This window comes from Amphiprion ocellaris, chromosome 4 (genome assembly GCF_022539595.1).
Source record: "Amphiprion ocellaris isolate individual 3 ecotype Okinawa chromosome 4, ASM2253959v1, whole genome shotgun sequence".
NCBI classification, from domain to species: domain Eukaryota; kingdom Metazoa; phylum Chordata; class Actinopteri; family Pomacentridae; genus Amphiprion; species Amphiprion ocellaris.
Genome location: NC_072769.1, coordinates 19,297,222 through 19,309,428, shown reverse-complemented (window position 1 = coordinate 19,309,428; position 12,207 = coordinate 19,297,222). Strand labels below are relative to the sequence as shown.

Sequence of the window (12,207 nt, the reverse complement as noted above, 5' to 3'; positions counted from 1 at the left end):
ATGCTGGTGAAAAATGCTGGTGATTAGTACTAATGTGATAGGATTCATTTCAAAATGTGAAAGAGTTGATTTTTTTTCTGACATAACTGATAATTTGTACAAACATGGGACAGAGTTCATGAATTGTTCAAAAATGTTACAAAGGTAGTGGTTTGCACAAATGAAGCATGATTTGATGACAGTTAATGATTTCCTAAAAATATTAGAAGTGCCAATTTGCATAGAAATTTAACTGGTGTGATTTTGAACAAAATGCTGCAAATATGCTGATTCATACAAAACTGCCGAGAAAGATATTTACCAAAGTTTGAGAGATGGGATACCTCTGACTTTTAAATATTGGAACAGATTTCCATATATGTGTGTGTGTGTGTGTGTGTTTCCTACCGTCATTGTTATGGAAATCGTTGTTAATAATTATTGTAAGGAATAATTAACATAAATGTGATCAGACAGTTGTTTTACATATTATTTTCATTATTATTATTATTGTTTAAAGATGATGGTGCAAGTTTGCTATTGAGGAAGTTTGTATCAAACAAGGTGCCCTTTGTACTACTCAGTACCCTTTTTTTTTTTTTTTTTTTAACTCAGTACCCTTGAAGTAGCTCTCAGGTTCATAAAGGTTGGTGTAATAATCGTCCCTCTGCTCTCCGAACATAGCTACGTTCTGTGTGGAGGTTCAGAGCAGCAGCCAGTTGGCTCCGTTGTGATGCTAATTCAGCTCCAAGGCTGTGGGTTTCATCCCTACTTGGGTCAATGACTGTTTTCGCACTGTACGTCTACTTACTTGATGGAACTTCTGTGTTTGTCAAGTCTGAAGTTGTTTTAATGAGCAGTAGGTCTTTTTGGGGTCTTCATGGAGCATTTGGCTGCTTATGAGCAAATACTGGCAGAACTGGTATTTTTTCATTATTTTGAAAGGCTGCACAGTGGCTTGGTGGTGAGCAGTTAGATAATGGATTTAAGGCCTGTTTTTGGATGGCTTCAAGCTGTCCAAAAACATGCTGAGGTTAACTGGTAACTCTAAATTGTCCGTAGGTGTCAATGTGACTGTGATTGTTTGTCTCTATATGTAGTCCTGTGATAGACTGGTGACATGTCCAGGGTGTCCCCTGCCTTCACCCTAAGTCAGCTGGGATAGACTCCAGCCCCCCACGACCCTAATGAGGATTAAGTGGTGTATAGATAATGGATGGATGGATGCCCTTTCCGATTTGCATGCCCAATTTTGTCATGCTTGCAGCTCAGTAGGTTTAACATGCGCTATAGTCTACAACGCAGCAGTCGTGGGTTTGAGTCCCACCAGTTGACCATTTACTGCGTATCTTTTCCTCATGTTTCCTGTCGCTCTCTCCACTGTCACTATTATAAAGGCAAAAAGGCCAAGAAATAACTTCAAAATAAACAAAAAATGTGAAGTTGTTGTGATGAGAAGTCACCAATTTTAGGGTCTTTTCAGAGGCCTTCAGCTGCTTACATACAAACATTGGCAGAACTAGTATTACATCATTGGGTTTTCTATTATTTCCATGTCAACAGTGCAGCTATGTTCATTAAAAAAAAATCAATTTAAAGTATAATCAGTTCTCACTCGTATGCATGTGGAATATGAGATTGACATTTGGTGCATTCATAACTGCTGGAAATCCGGAGGGGAGGCCCCCAAAAAGCTGGAAAGAACCCCATTTCTCTGGTGTAACAGCAACGGAAGCTGAACCTTTAAAACATTATTTGATATTCCAGACTACAGATTAGAGTTTCACAGCTGCACAAACCAAACAGGAAGCCCCAGAACATTTGAGCGTCTTTATCTGTATTTTCCTGCTTGCTTGGTTGACTTTCAGTCGTCACAGTTTTCTCTGTTGCTTCACCATCGTATCATAAACGACATCACAGCAGACAGTAATGAGGCTTTGACGTCTTTATGTATAAAACATTTTAATTATATTACAATGAGAGAATACGCGATACCTTCAAGTGTTTGCTAATATGTAGCCAGCACCAGGTACTCGTGTACACACACTCGCACACACAAAAAAATAAACAAAAAAAAAAAAAAGGAAATTATATAACATCTTCTGAATGCATATTACACATCCGCTATAAAGGAACATATTCACAGGTCTCTGGCACAGAACTCTCCCGACTCTGCACAGTGTGTCAGCCCTAAACAAACTCCTTGTCATCCTCAACTAAAGCCAGTTCGCCCTCGACAGCGTGTCACAAAAAGATACACGAAGATGCAAGAATAAAGACATGAAGGCTTGAAGTGTGGAAAGTGGGAAGCTGACCTAAAGCCTACAGATAGTTAAAGCTATTCGAATTACATACAGGAATTCTTATTAGTCATGGAAGGATTAAAAGTGACTGTTTATTTGGCAGGAATAATATCTCACGGAAGTCATTGTGTCGATTTTAGGAGCACCATTAATCGGCAGACTTAGGGGTAGAAAGATGTCTTCGGTATTTGCAATTTAGTGCCTTGATCAGACCCTTATTTCATCACAGATTTCTTTCTTCTCTGCCTGATGACTTCCCCACACCTCTGAGCTCGAATCGAATCTCTGTGCAATGGCAACATGAAAGCAAACATAAAATCTCATCTGCGCTCGCTCTGGAGTTTGGGTTTTTAGCCCTCTTCTCTCCAATGACCCCTAAATTACACTCTGTTTGTTCTGAGAAGGGAAGCGCGAACATCTTCTTTTGCCTCTCCAAACCTGATTTAACAGTCTACATAAATTGGTACAATCTCTGCTTCTTTTTTTGTTTTTTTTTTTAACTTATTAAAGAAAATAACTTTTTCCAAGGCACATCATTAAAAGAATTTCCATAAACACTATCCATCCGACATTCAAGCTAAATGTTACCACGTCCAGTCAGCCGCTCGTAAACCACTCGTTGCGAGCTTTGCATGTGCTATGTACATTTTTCAATGACGCCACTGAAAAATTATAATCTCATATCTGGCCCCCGAGCTCATCCCATTCACTCTGTCGCTTTTCTTACTGGGGAGGTTCTGTGCAAGAGAATAATCTTATTCCATTAATATGGTTTACTCAGTTGTTCAAAAGGACATTTTTGCTACAAACAGTCATGTACAAATCTTTTGACATGAATGTAAACTCTTGATGACAAAAAAAAAACATTTTTCTCATGTCTAGTTCAATTTTTTTTGCCCTCCTGCAGTGTATGGAGAGAGTGCAGATTAGGAGGTAAAATCATCGAAACAAAAATAAAGAGTTGGTCACCAAAATGCACCACAGAGTCAAAAGCAAAACCACCTGCTTGTCATTTTTTTAAAAACAAACAAACAAACAAAAAAAAACCTGCCCGCCCACCCTCCCTCAGAAAGCACAAGATGGTAATATTGCTGTGTCTCAAGAGGTCCCCTGATCAACGGGTAACACTATTTTTTGGGACGGACCACCAGGAGCTCGGAGGATAACACCTTAAGCTGCCATTGATTGGATTATTCTTTTATCGCTCCTCTCCCAGTGATTCCCACCGAACACATACATAGTCAACATACAATAATAAAATGACGAGAGAAAAAAAGATAAACACGCTTCAAGCCCAGAAGTTTCGAAACCCCCCCCCGTCGGTGACCATTCGGAGGGGGGCGACTGGAAGCTGCCATGGGAGTTTTACCAGTGTGTGTTTTCTTTTATTTTTCCATGACAGAGGCGGCACTGGCAGATGGGTGGGCATCGAGTGGGTGGGGAGTGCCTGGACAGAGTGTAGTACAACAGCGGCTTCAGTAGAGACCAAGGGGACTTGTTTTTTTGTGTTTTTTGTCATTTCTGTATTTTGAGGTCTTCTCTTCACACGCCCCCCCCTCTTTGCTTGTGGAAGTGTTTCGGGTTGAAATCGAAGCTTTCAGCCCCGCCGGAGGAGACGAGGAAGAAGAAGAAGAGGGAGAGAGGGGAGGGAGGAGGGGGAGTGTGACCTGAGTAGGGGCCGGGGGTGAGGAGGTGGGAGGAGGAGGAGGAGGACGAGAAAGGTCGAAGGCTCACCAAGGCACAGAATGACAGCAGGAGAGTCACCCAAGGGAGAGGGGCCAGTGTATCAGCTCCCCTGCCCCCACTCTCCCTTCAACGAGCCTGGCCTCCTTGTCGGTCGGTCGGTCTGTCTCTCTTTTATATATATATATATATCTAGATATACTCACTCTTTTTTGTCTTTTCATTACAAGAGAACATTTAGGAAAATATAATACAAAATTTAATACAAGAAATATAGACTACACTGGCTAGCATCACTTTTAGTGATGAGTAGCTTCTTTTGTATGCAATTTTTTGTCGTTTTCTTCAGACTCTTTTGTAGGTTTTTGATTTTTTTGGTCAGACCCGCCCGCGGTGGACCGGCCCTTTTTGTTTTTAAAGTGCCAAGCTCTAAAGACTGCCAGAGACTGGGTGCTAATGATTATTAAATGGTCAGAGAGCGACAGAAGCGCCTCCTCCGTCAATAGTGACTATTGTGCATAAGTTACTTACAAGTTAGAGAAAGAAACGTTGCCTACGTCAGCCTTCAGCAGTACTCAAAGCTCCGGAAATAAGGAACAGATAGCAGAGAAAACAAGAGTAATAGTGCTGTTATAGAAATGAAAGGTGATTAGTTTGCTAAAATAGGTGCTTCTAGGACAGAAGAAAATCATTACAGCTGGCCCTTGTGTCCACGATCACAGCTTTGACTTGTTAATTGGAATTATACACATTTTTAAACCCACAAGAATACTGCTCGCAACAGAAAAAGCAACGGAGCTGTAGAGAAGTGCACATTCTGGGTAGATGGCGTTGTGCACACAGAGAAGGATCCATTAGTGAAAAAGAAAATTTTAAAAAAGTGGGGAAGACAGCCCAGTTTCCTGCAGGTTTGCTGTCTGTAAGCAACAACTTGCCATCTACAGGGTTAATTTGGGACAAGAAAAGTCTCCCACAACACCTCACGGTCCACCAGAATCAATTTGACACTCTGCCTCTTGTATTTATTGCTACATCAATTAGCTACTGAGAAGGAAACACAAGATGTGACTTTATATTTAAAAGAATAGAGTTTTAGTTGTGAGGCAACTCCTTTTTTTTGTTATTTGACATAGTAGTCCATCCACACCATAGGGTGGTATAGTGTAGTGGTCAGTAGTGTGGAGTAGTGGTTAGGCAGCCCAACCAGAGGGAGACGTGAGGGTCTGGACAGTAACTGTACATCTATTTACAGGTTTTTTTCTCTGCTAGAGCTCTGAAACTTTTTCGTGTTGCACTCAGTGATAAAGAAGTGACAGAGCTGCTACTGAAAAAGTCCCATTTTAAGTCATGAGCTTATAGAGGTATTGCTGTGCATTTACAACTTTGCTAAAATGTTGGAAATTAAACAGTTTTGGATCACTTTTCCACTGAGAAGATCAACAGCACTCTCATATGTGCCGGAATGTTAAGCCAAAGCCTGCAGCTAGTTAGCTTAGCATAAAGAATAGAAACCGCCCGTCTAAAGAAATATGCAGAACCACTAAAGCTCACCAATCAATATGTTATATCTTGTTTGTTTAGTGTGTACAAAAACCATCTAATAGCATCAAAATGCAGTCACCTGCTACACTACAGGGTGTCCCTAAAGTCTGGACACTTAAGAAATCTCATTAACTATAATTTTTTGCCTCCACAGATTAAATATGGCTTTGTCAATAGAAGAAAGAGTTGAACTAGTACTTAGTGGACATGAAGGACAGACATATCAAAAGTTAAGGTTAGGGTTAGGGAAGTGATTTTTTGGGGCTAGCGTGAATTTTAGCCATGACCAGTTCTTTAGTTTTGGCTGATACATTTGGTCGTCCAGAACGGGGTTTGTCCATGACACTGTCCGATTCTTTAAACTTTTTAACCACTTTCGCCACCGTGGAAAAGCCAAGCAGAATCCTCCTTCGATCACGTGTATTAAATTCATCTGCTATCTTTCAATATGTCCATCCTTTATGACCACTGAGAAGTACCAGTTCAACTCTTTCTTCATTCGACAAAGCCATATTTAATCTGTGGAGGCAAAAAAAGGATAGTTAATAAGATTTCCTATGTGTCCAGACTTTAGGGACACCCTGTATTTCTCCACCAACCAAGCTACTTACATGTGAATCCCATAAAATTACAACTTAACACTGACTTTTGTACAGATTAACGTGTGAATTTGTGAGCTTTAGAGGTGCCGGCGGCAGATCTCTTCTCATCTAACTCTCAGCAAGAAAGAGAATGAGTGTATTCCCCCAACATTTTTCAGCAGTCAGATGTTTCAAGGAACCTGCAGGACATTTGCAATAGCTTCTCCTTTAAATCTTGTGTAAAAGGAAGATACCGTACGACGAAAGCAACTTTCGAGGTCCTGATGTTGCATATATTGCTGAACAAAGACAAGTGCTTTACCTTCCACATCACACGCATAATGCAGTGTGTTGTCTGTGTATTATTCCCACATTAAAATGACTGTAGCTTATATTTTTGACCTCTCTTAAACTCCCCACCTTCACTTTACACACATGCACGCACCTGCCAATTAACAAGTCAAAGCTGTCCACCATGCCACAGAATTCCCAGACAAAAACCACAAACTCGGCTCTGCACTCTCGGAGCCTGCAGCAACGCTAGGTCGGGGTTGTGAGGGCAGTGAGAGGGCAGGAGGGGCAGGTTCAGGCAGGATACAGCAGGGTGAGGTAGGGTCAGTGGTTGGGGGGTGGGTAGGAGGGGGTGGTAAAGGAAGGTTTTAAGTGGCATTGCAGCCTCGTGTGCTTCCTGGAGAGAAGGAACGGGTTCAGGGTGTACCGCCGTCGTGGACCGGTCTGACGTAGGTAGTTGGGCGGCGTTGGCAAATCACGGGGGGAAGGTACGGCGAGGGGAGGAAAGCACGGGGTGAGGAAGCTGGTTGACAGATGGATGGCCGCTGCGGTGTCTAACAGTGGTGCGGCTGCAGTCTGTGGGAATGTGTGGCCGTGTAGCTGGTGTCGCTGGAGCTGCTCTGGAGGCTGTAGTGGTCCTCCTCCTCTCCGTCGCTGACGCTGTCCACGCTGTCTGCCTCGCCGGGGGTGAACTCCACGCCCTCGATGTCCACCTCTGCACGCGAAGAGAAAAGAAAACACGCTAAAGGTTATTTTCAGTATGTTTAAAACAGAGCAAGAGGGACGAAACTGTTCATTTCCACCCAACTGTGGCTATATTTATTAGGGATCCTGCTGCGGCTGTGGATTAACCCGGGATTTAGGCTGCTATTGGCTCTGGGCAAACAGGCAGATCTTTGTGCTGCCACAGGTAATCCCCGTCCATTGATAAATAACTGCATGTGTGTTTACCTCGTCCGGGATTAGTAAACAACTTCAACAGTTTAAATCGAGCATTTCGGGGAAGTCTGTGACAGTGGTGATGGGCAGATTCTCTCCTTAAGCCTGGCAACAACTAGTTCGTCCGGCATGCTGTCCAAATACATCAAAGCGCAAAAGTGTTGATATCAGCCACACTGACAGTCAGTCCTGGAAGCTATTTGTGGTGTGGCAAACATTAGAATTAGCAAGATGCAGTAAAGACAGTGAGAGGTTTGAACCCTGCCAACCTGTTTGACCATCCTAGAAGCACTAACACCTTTAGTCTTGTGAGATTTTCTGCAGTTTCATGATAATAGCCTTCAGATAAAACTTGATTCTGACCTCAAAAGACCACAGATTACTGTGTTTTAGGGCTGGGAATTAATGCGCTAATTTCGATTAATTAATTAATTACAGACAAAATAACGCATTTAATCACACCTTGCTCCTAATTTCTGGTACACCGGTAACACTGATGAACACTCCAGTCCAGTAGGTGGCAGTAATGAACCTAAAGTCTGTTTGCCAGCCGTGAAGAAGATACATAGGACGCACTGTCAGCTCACAAGAAAGTTTGGTGAACAGTAATGGAAGACGAGACCGCATTGAGTTTGTTGGGCAGAAAGTATTCTTTTAAAAAACTTCCTAACGGCAACTTGGATAAAAGCCTGGTTGTGTGCAAATTGTGCAACAAAGTTTTATGATCACCGCAGCACCTCAAGTTGACGGCATCACCTCAAGGCAAAACATGTTGCTGTTAGCACCAGAGCTAACGTTAGCTACAACGGTCCTGGTACCAGCAAACGGTGTAGCCATCCCATAATAAACCACTTTTCAAGACACTGAAAGCACTTGAGTTTACAAAAAGTCTTTTTGTTGAATATAATCGCGATAATTGGACTTGGAAACAAACATTTTTGTTGTTTAACGTCACGTATATGTCAATTCATCGATTCAGTTGTCAACCAAAATTTATTTGAATTCAAAAACGGCTCGTTTATTGTGTCAAATATTACTTTTAATTAATTAACTAACAATTAATTTATTAATTACTAATTACTTTAATTAATCACAAAGCCTGTAATTAATTAGATATTTTTTTTCAATTGCATCCCACCACTACTGTATTGATATTATTTCTGCAGTTGGCACATGCACACACATACAAAGTTGTTGACCCGCTAGAACCTGCACTAGTAAACACGATCACATGACAAAATCCCCCACCAATAGTAGCTAAAGAGCAGAGCCAGACTTCTTTATCTGTAATCTGAGGCGTTAGAATTTGACCCCGGGGGCTTCACCTGTAAACAACGCCGGGGCTAATCATCGGATCAGACAGCCGCTCGGAGTGCATCGGTGGACAGTGAGAGGAGGAAAAACAGCCAAACAGCTCTATCCTGATTTACATTTGGGTTAAAACACCTATAGAGTTGTTTGGAGAATTTTTTGCAAGTTGTAGCTTCAGGGTATCGAGTGAGTCTGTCAGTGCCGGCCAGAGCCATACCTTGGCTTTAGTAATTTGCATCAAACATGGAGGCAATCCATACTGATTTACATTAAGGTCAGCAGTGCCCAAGACTGTGCACAGAGTACAAATTTACGACCTAATTTAAGTCGTAACTCCTGCAGCAGTCTCTTGAATTAATTTTTTCACAACTTTTGAGGCCTCGATAATATGACTCACCAAAATACACTCTAGAAATGTTGGGGTCACTTAGAAATGTCCTTATTTTTGAAAGAAAACCATTTTTTTTCCAATGAAGATAACACTAAATGAATCAGAAATCCAGTCTAGACATTGTTAATGTGCTAAATGACTATTCTAGCTGGAAACAGCTGATTTTTAATGGAATATCTACATAGAGGTACAGAGGAACATTTCCAGCAACCATCACTCCTGTGTTCTAATGCTACATTGTGTTAGCTAATGGTGTTGAAAGGCTAATTGATGATTAGAAAATCCTTGTGCAATTATGTTAGCACATGAACAAAAGTGTGAAATTGTCCGGGTGACCCCAAACTTTTGAACGGTAGTGTACATATGGCAGAACTTTACATTGAAGATGAGAGAAATGAAATTCCCAGCAGCAAAACTGAACACAATGTGCATTGACTGTGCTTTATAAACACTGGTAGCTTGACTTGAGCCCTGCTTTAACACCACCAGTTGACTTTTTAAAGCCAGCGTACCTTGCTCTGAGTCGGTGGAGATTGTGGATCCCATGCTGTCAGTGCGGATGCGCTCCACAGATCCCGACACAGAGAGCTGCTCCAGGCGGCGTTTGAGGTAGCGGTGCTCTCTCTGAAGCTGCTCCTTCATGTTTAAAGCCTTCCTGTCCTGCTCTTCCAGCTTCTACAAACACACACGCAGAAATGCCAAGAATTACTGATAATGGTAATGAACCCAAACACCTGTTTGCATTCTCTTAACAGTAAAAAAAAAAATAATGTGCACTTCGTCTTAAAGGTCATTTTCTTGCAGTCCCTTGCAAGATATTACAACAGGGAACTTAATTGTGAGAGAACACAAAATTTCACCTTAGCAGGTTACATAGGAAAAGCTCACAATAATATGACATATAAATCTATAGTTCCAGGATTGAACCTTCATATTGACAAGAAAGACAGCTCATTGCTGCGTACTACACCATGCATGTGTGTAAATAAACGAAAGAACACGTTTTACGCACTTAAACCTACCTATGAACAACACATTTTCCTTGTGAATTTACACTACCAGTTAAAGTTTCCACACTCCTTCTCATTCAATGGTTTATATTTCATTATTTTCTACATTGTAGAATAATACTGAAGACATCAAAACTATCAAAGAATATATATGGAATTATGTTGTAAACAAAAAAAATGTTGATCTTCAGTATTAATCTACAATGTAGAAAATAACACAAATAAATGAAATAAAGTTTTGAATGAGAAGGTGTGTCCAAATTTTTGACTGGTAGTGTAGGACTAGACACAAGTACACAGCAGAGGATGTGAACACATTCTTCATATTGTGATCGCCATATTATTCCCAACATTGCTCTAGAATTAAGGGTTAAGGGTCTTTGCCAAAATTTAGATTCAAGTGGCATCGTACTGCTCCTGATTTTATCGAGCGTAAAAGCTTATGAAACCGTGTTTGTTCTCTATCTTCTTGCAATCCTCCGTCACAAAAGAGTGTATTTACCAACGACAAATTTCAGCATTTCATGGGGAAGTAGCCAAATCACTGTGTGAGGTTCACAGTTCAGAAACTAAAAACGTGTGGGATTATATTTTGCACTCCTTTGCATACATGAAAGTTTTCGGTGGTGACTCAAAGCAGAGACTAACACGTGTCCTCTTGTGATCCGAGAAGACGCGGCACAGTGACGAGAATTAGCGCAGATCGTCTGAGCAGAGAGGATATGCATGGTAAACAGGAAATGAAGGGTTAAAACTCGCTACGTCTGGATTTTCCACCAACCACACTGTTGCCGCTTGTAAACAGCAAGATCAGTACAGCGTGTCCTAAACTCCACTTACAGTTCATCTTCGAGAGCGACTTTATGAATTAAATTATCTGCATGCACTAACATTTTTAAGGCTCTTTTGTGTCCTTTGTTGAGCATCTTGAGAGTTTTGAACTGAAACTGTTCATGAATCATGGAGGATAAGCCAGCATTAAACGAACCAAACATCATCCTGTCTTCTGCTACATATCAGCCGCCACATCTCCTGTATATTCCACAAAGGTTTTCAGTCTTTCTCTTCTTTTTTTTCCCCCTTTCTGGCAGGCCCTGAGCTACTCAGACGGAGATTAGGCAACAATATTACATAAAGGGAAAAAAAAACACAGACAGCTAAAAGATATGGGGAAAAGAAGAACTTGTGTTTTGTGCTCAGAGAAGAAAATTACTTTCTGAGAAGAGTTTTTGATCAATAGGTCTTTCTGTTGAAAGAAAATGGAACAAAATTGCTTTTCATGATGTACCAGAAGGCCACAATGATGCTGTGAAATTGTTGGTTTTGCCTGACCAGCAGATCAAAACCCCATGATATACAATTTATTATAATAGAAAGCATCAAATCACATCAGACAGACTGGAACCACCCAAAGTCTCTTCTGTGGCAAACAAATTGTAGTTCTGGAAGTGTAACTTTTCAAACAGATCCAGACAGAACAGCAGACGTGTGGTGAACGAGGACATTTTTGTCGTTGTCGTTGTTTTAAAGTACCTTGATGTGCATCTTGGCCCTTTTCAGCAAGCTCAGAGTGGTGTGTCTCGTGCTGTCTGGACCCAAAGGCACCAGCTTCTTCAGCTGCTCCAAATACAGCCGTAGTTTGGCACGTCTGCAAGCACACAAGCACAGAATGAGTCAGCACACGTCCACCAAGCAGATAGTGAGAAAGCTACCTACGCAAACAGGCTGAGAAGAAGAGCTCATCCACATGTTCCTAAAGGGCAGAAACAAATACCGCTTCTCGTGGGGTGTGAATTTCATGTCCTGTTCTTGTACTCGAAAACAGTGAGACTGAGTGCTGCATGATGCTCTGCAGGTTTGCTTTCACTTGTCACTTTGAGACTTGACCGTGAGACTTTGTTCAAAAGGTTGAGGGTGTTCAGAGTGTCTGCGGTTGCAAATGATCAAAGCTCACGAAGGCTCGTTGTCCGCAACAAAAAGACAAACTGTGCAAAGCAACACAACTGATTGAAATACCACCATGATGAATCTTATACCAGCCTAAATTTGGTCTCATTGCATTTTTCAGTAATTAAACAGCTTGAATCCTGTGTAATAAACTGTAAATAGCAACAATATCTAACCGGATACTCAATAAAGTAATCAGCTTAGTCCAGAGGTCGAAAAGACAAATATAT

At 41.4% G+C, this 12,207-nt stretch overlaps 1 protein-coding gene across 1 annotated transcript in view; it reads right to left on the bottom strand.

The window, feature by feature from the left end:
- Positions 1-1,909: 1,909 nt before the first annotated feature.
- mxd4 (MAX dimerization protein 4) overlaps positions 1,910-12,207 on the bottom strand; it is a 32,162-nt gene continuing 21,864 nt past the window's right edge. Inside the window, exons 4-6 of the mRNA XM_023280595.3 lie at positions 11,564-11,678; positions 9,533-9,695; positions 1,910-7,094 (exon numbers count right to left, since the gene is read on the bottom strand). Of these exons, the coding sequence (XP_023136363.1) occupies positions 6,934-7,094; positions 9,533-9,695; positions 11,564-11,678 (439 nt within the window). The 3' untranslated portion in view covers positions 1,910-6,933. The remainder of the gene's footprint in view (positions 7,095-9,532; positions 9,696-11,563; positions 11,679-12,207) is intronic.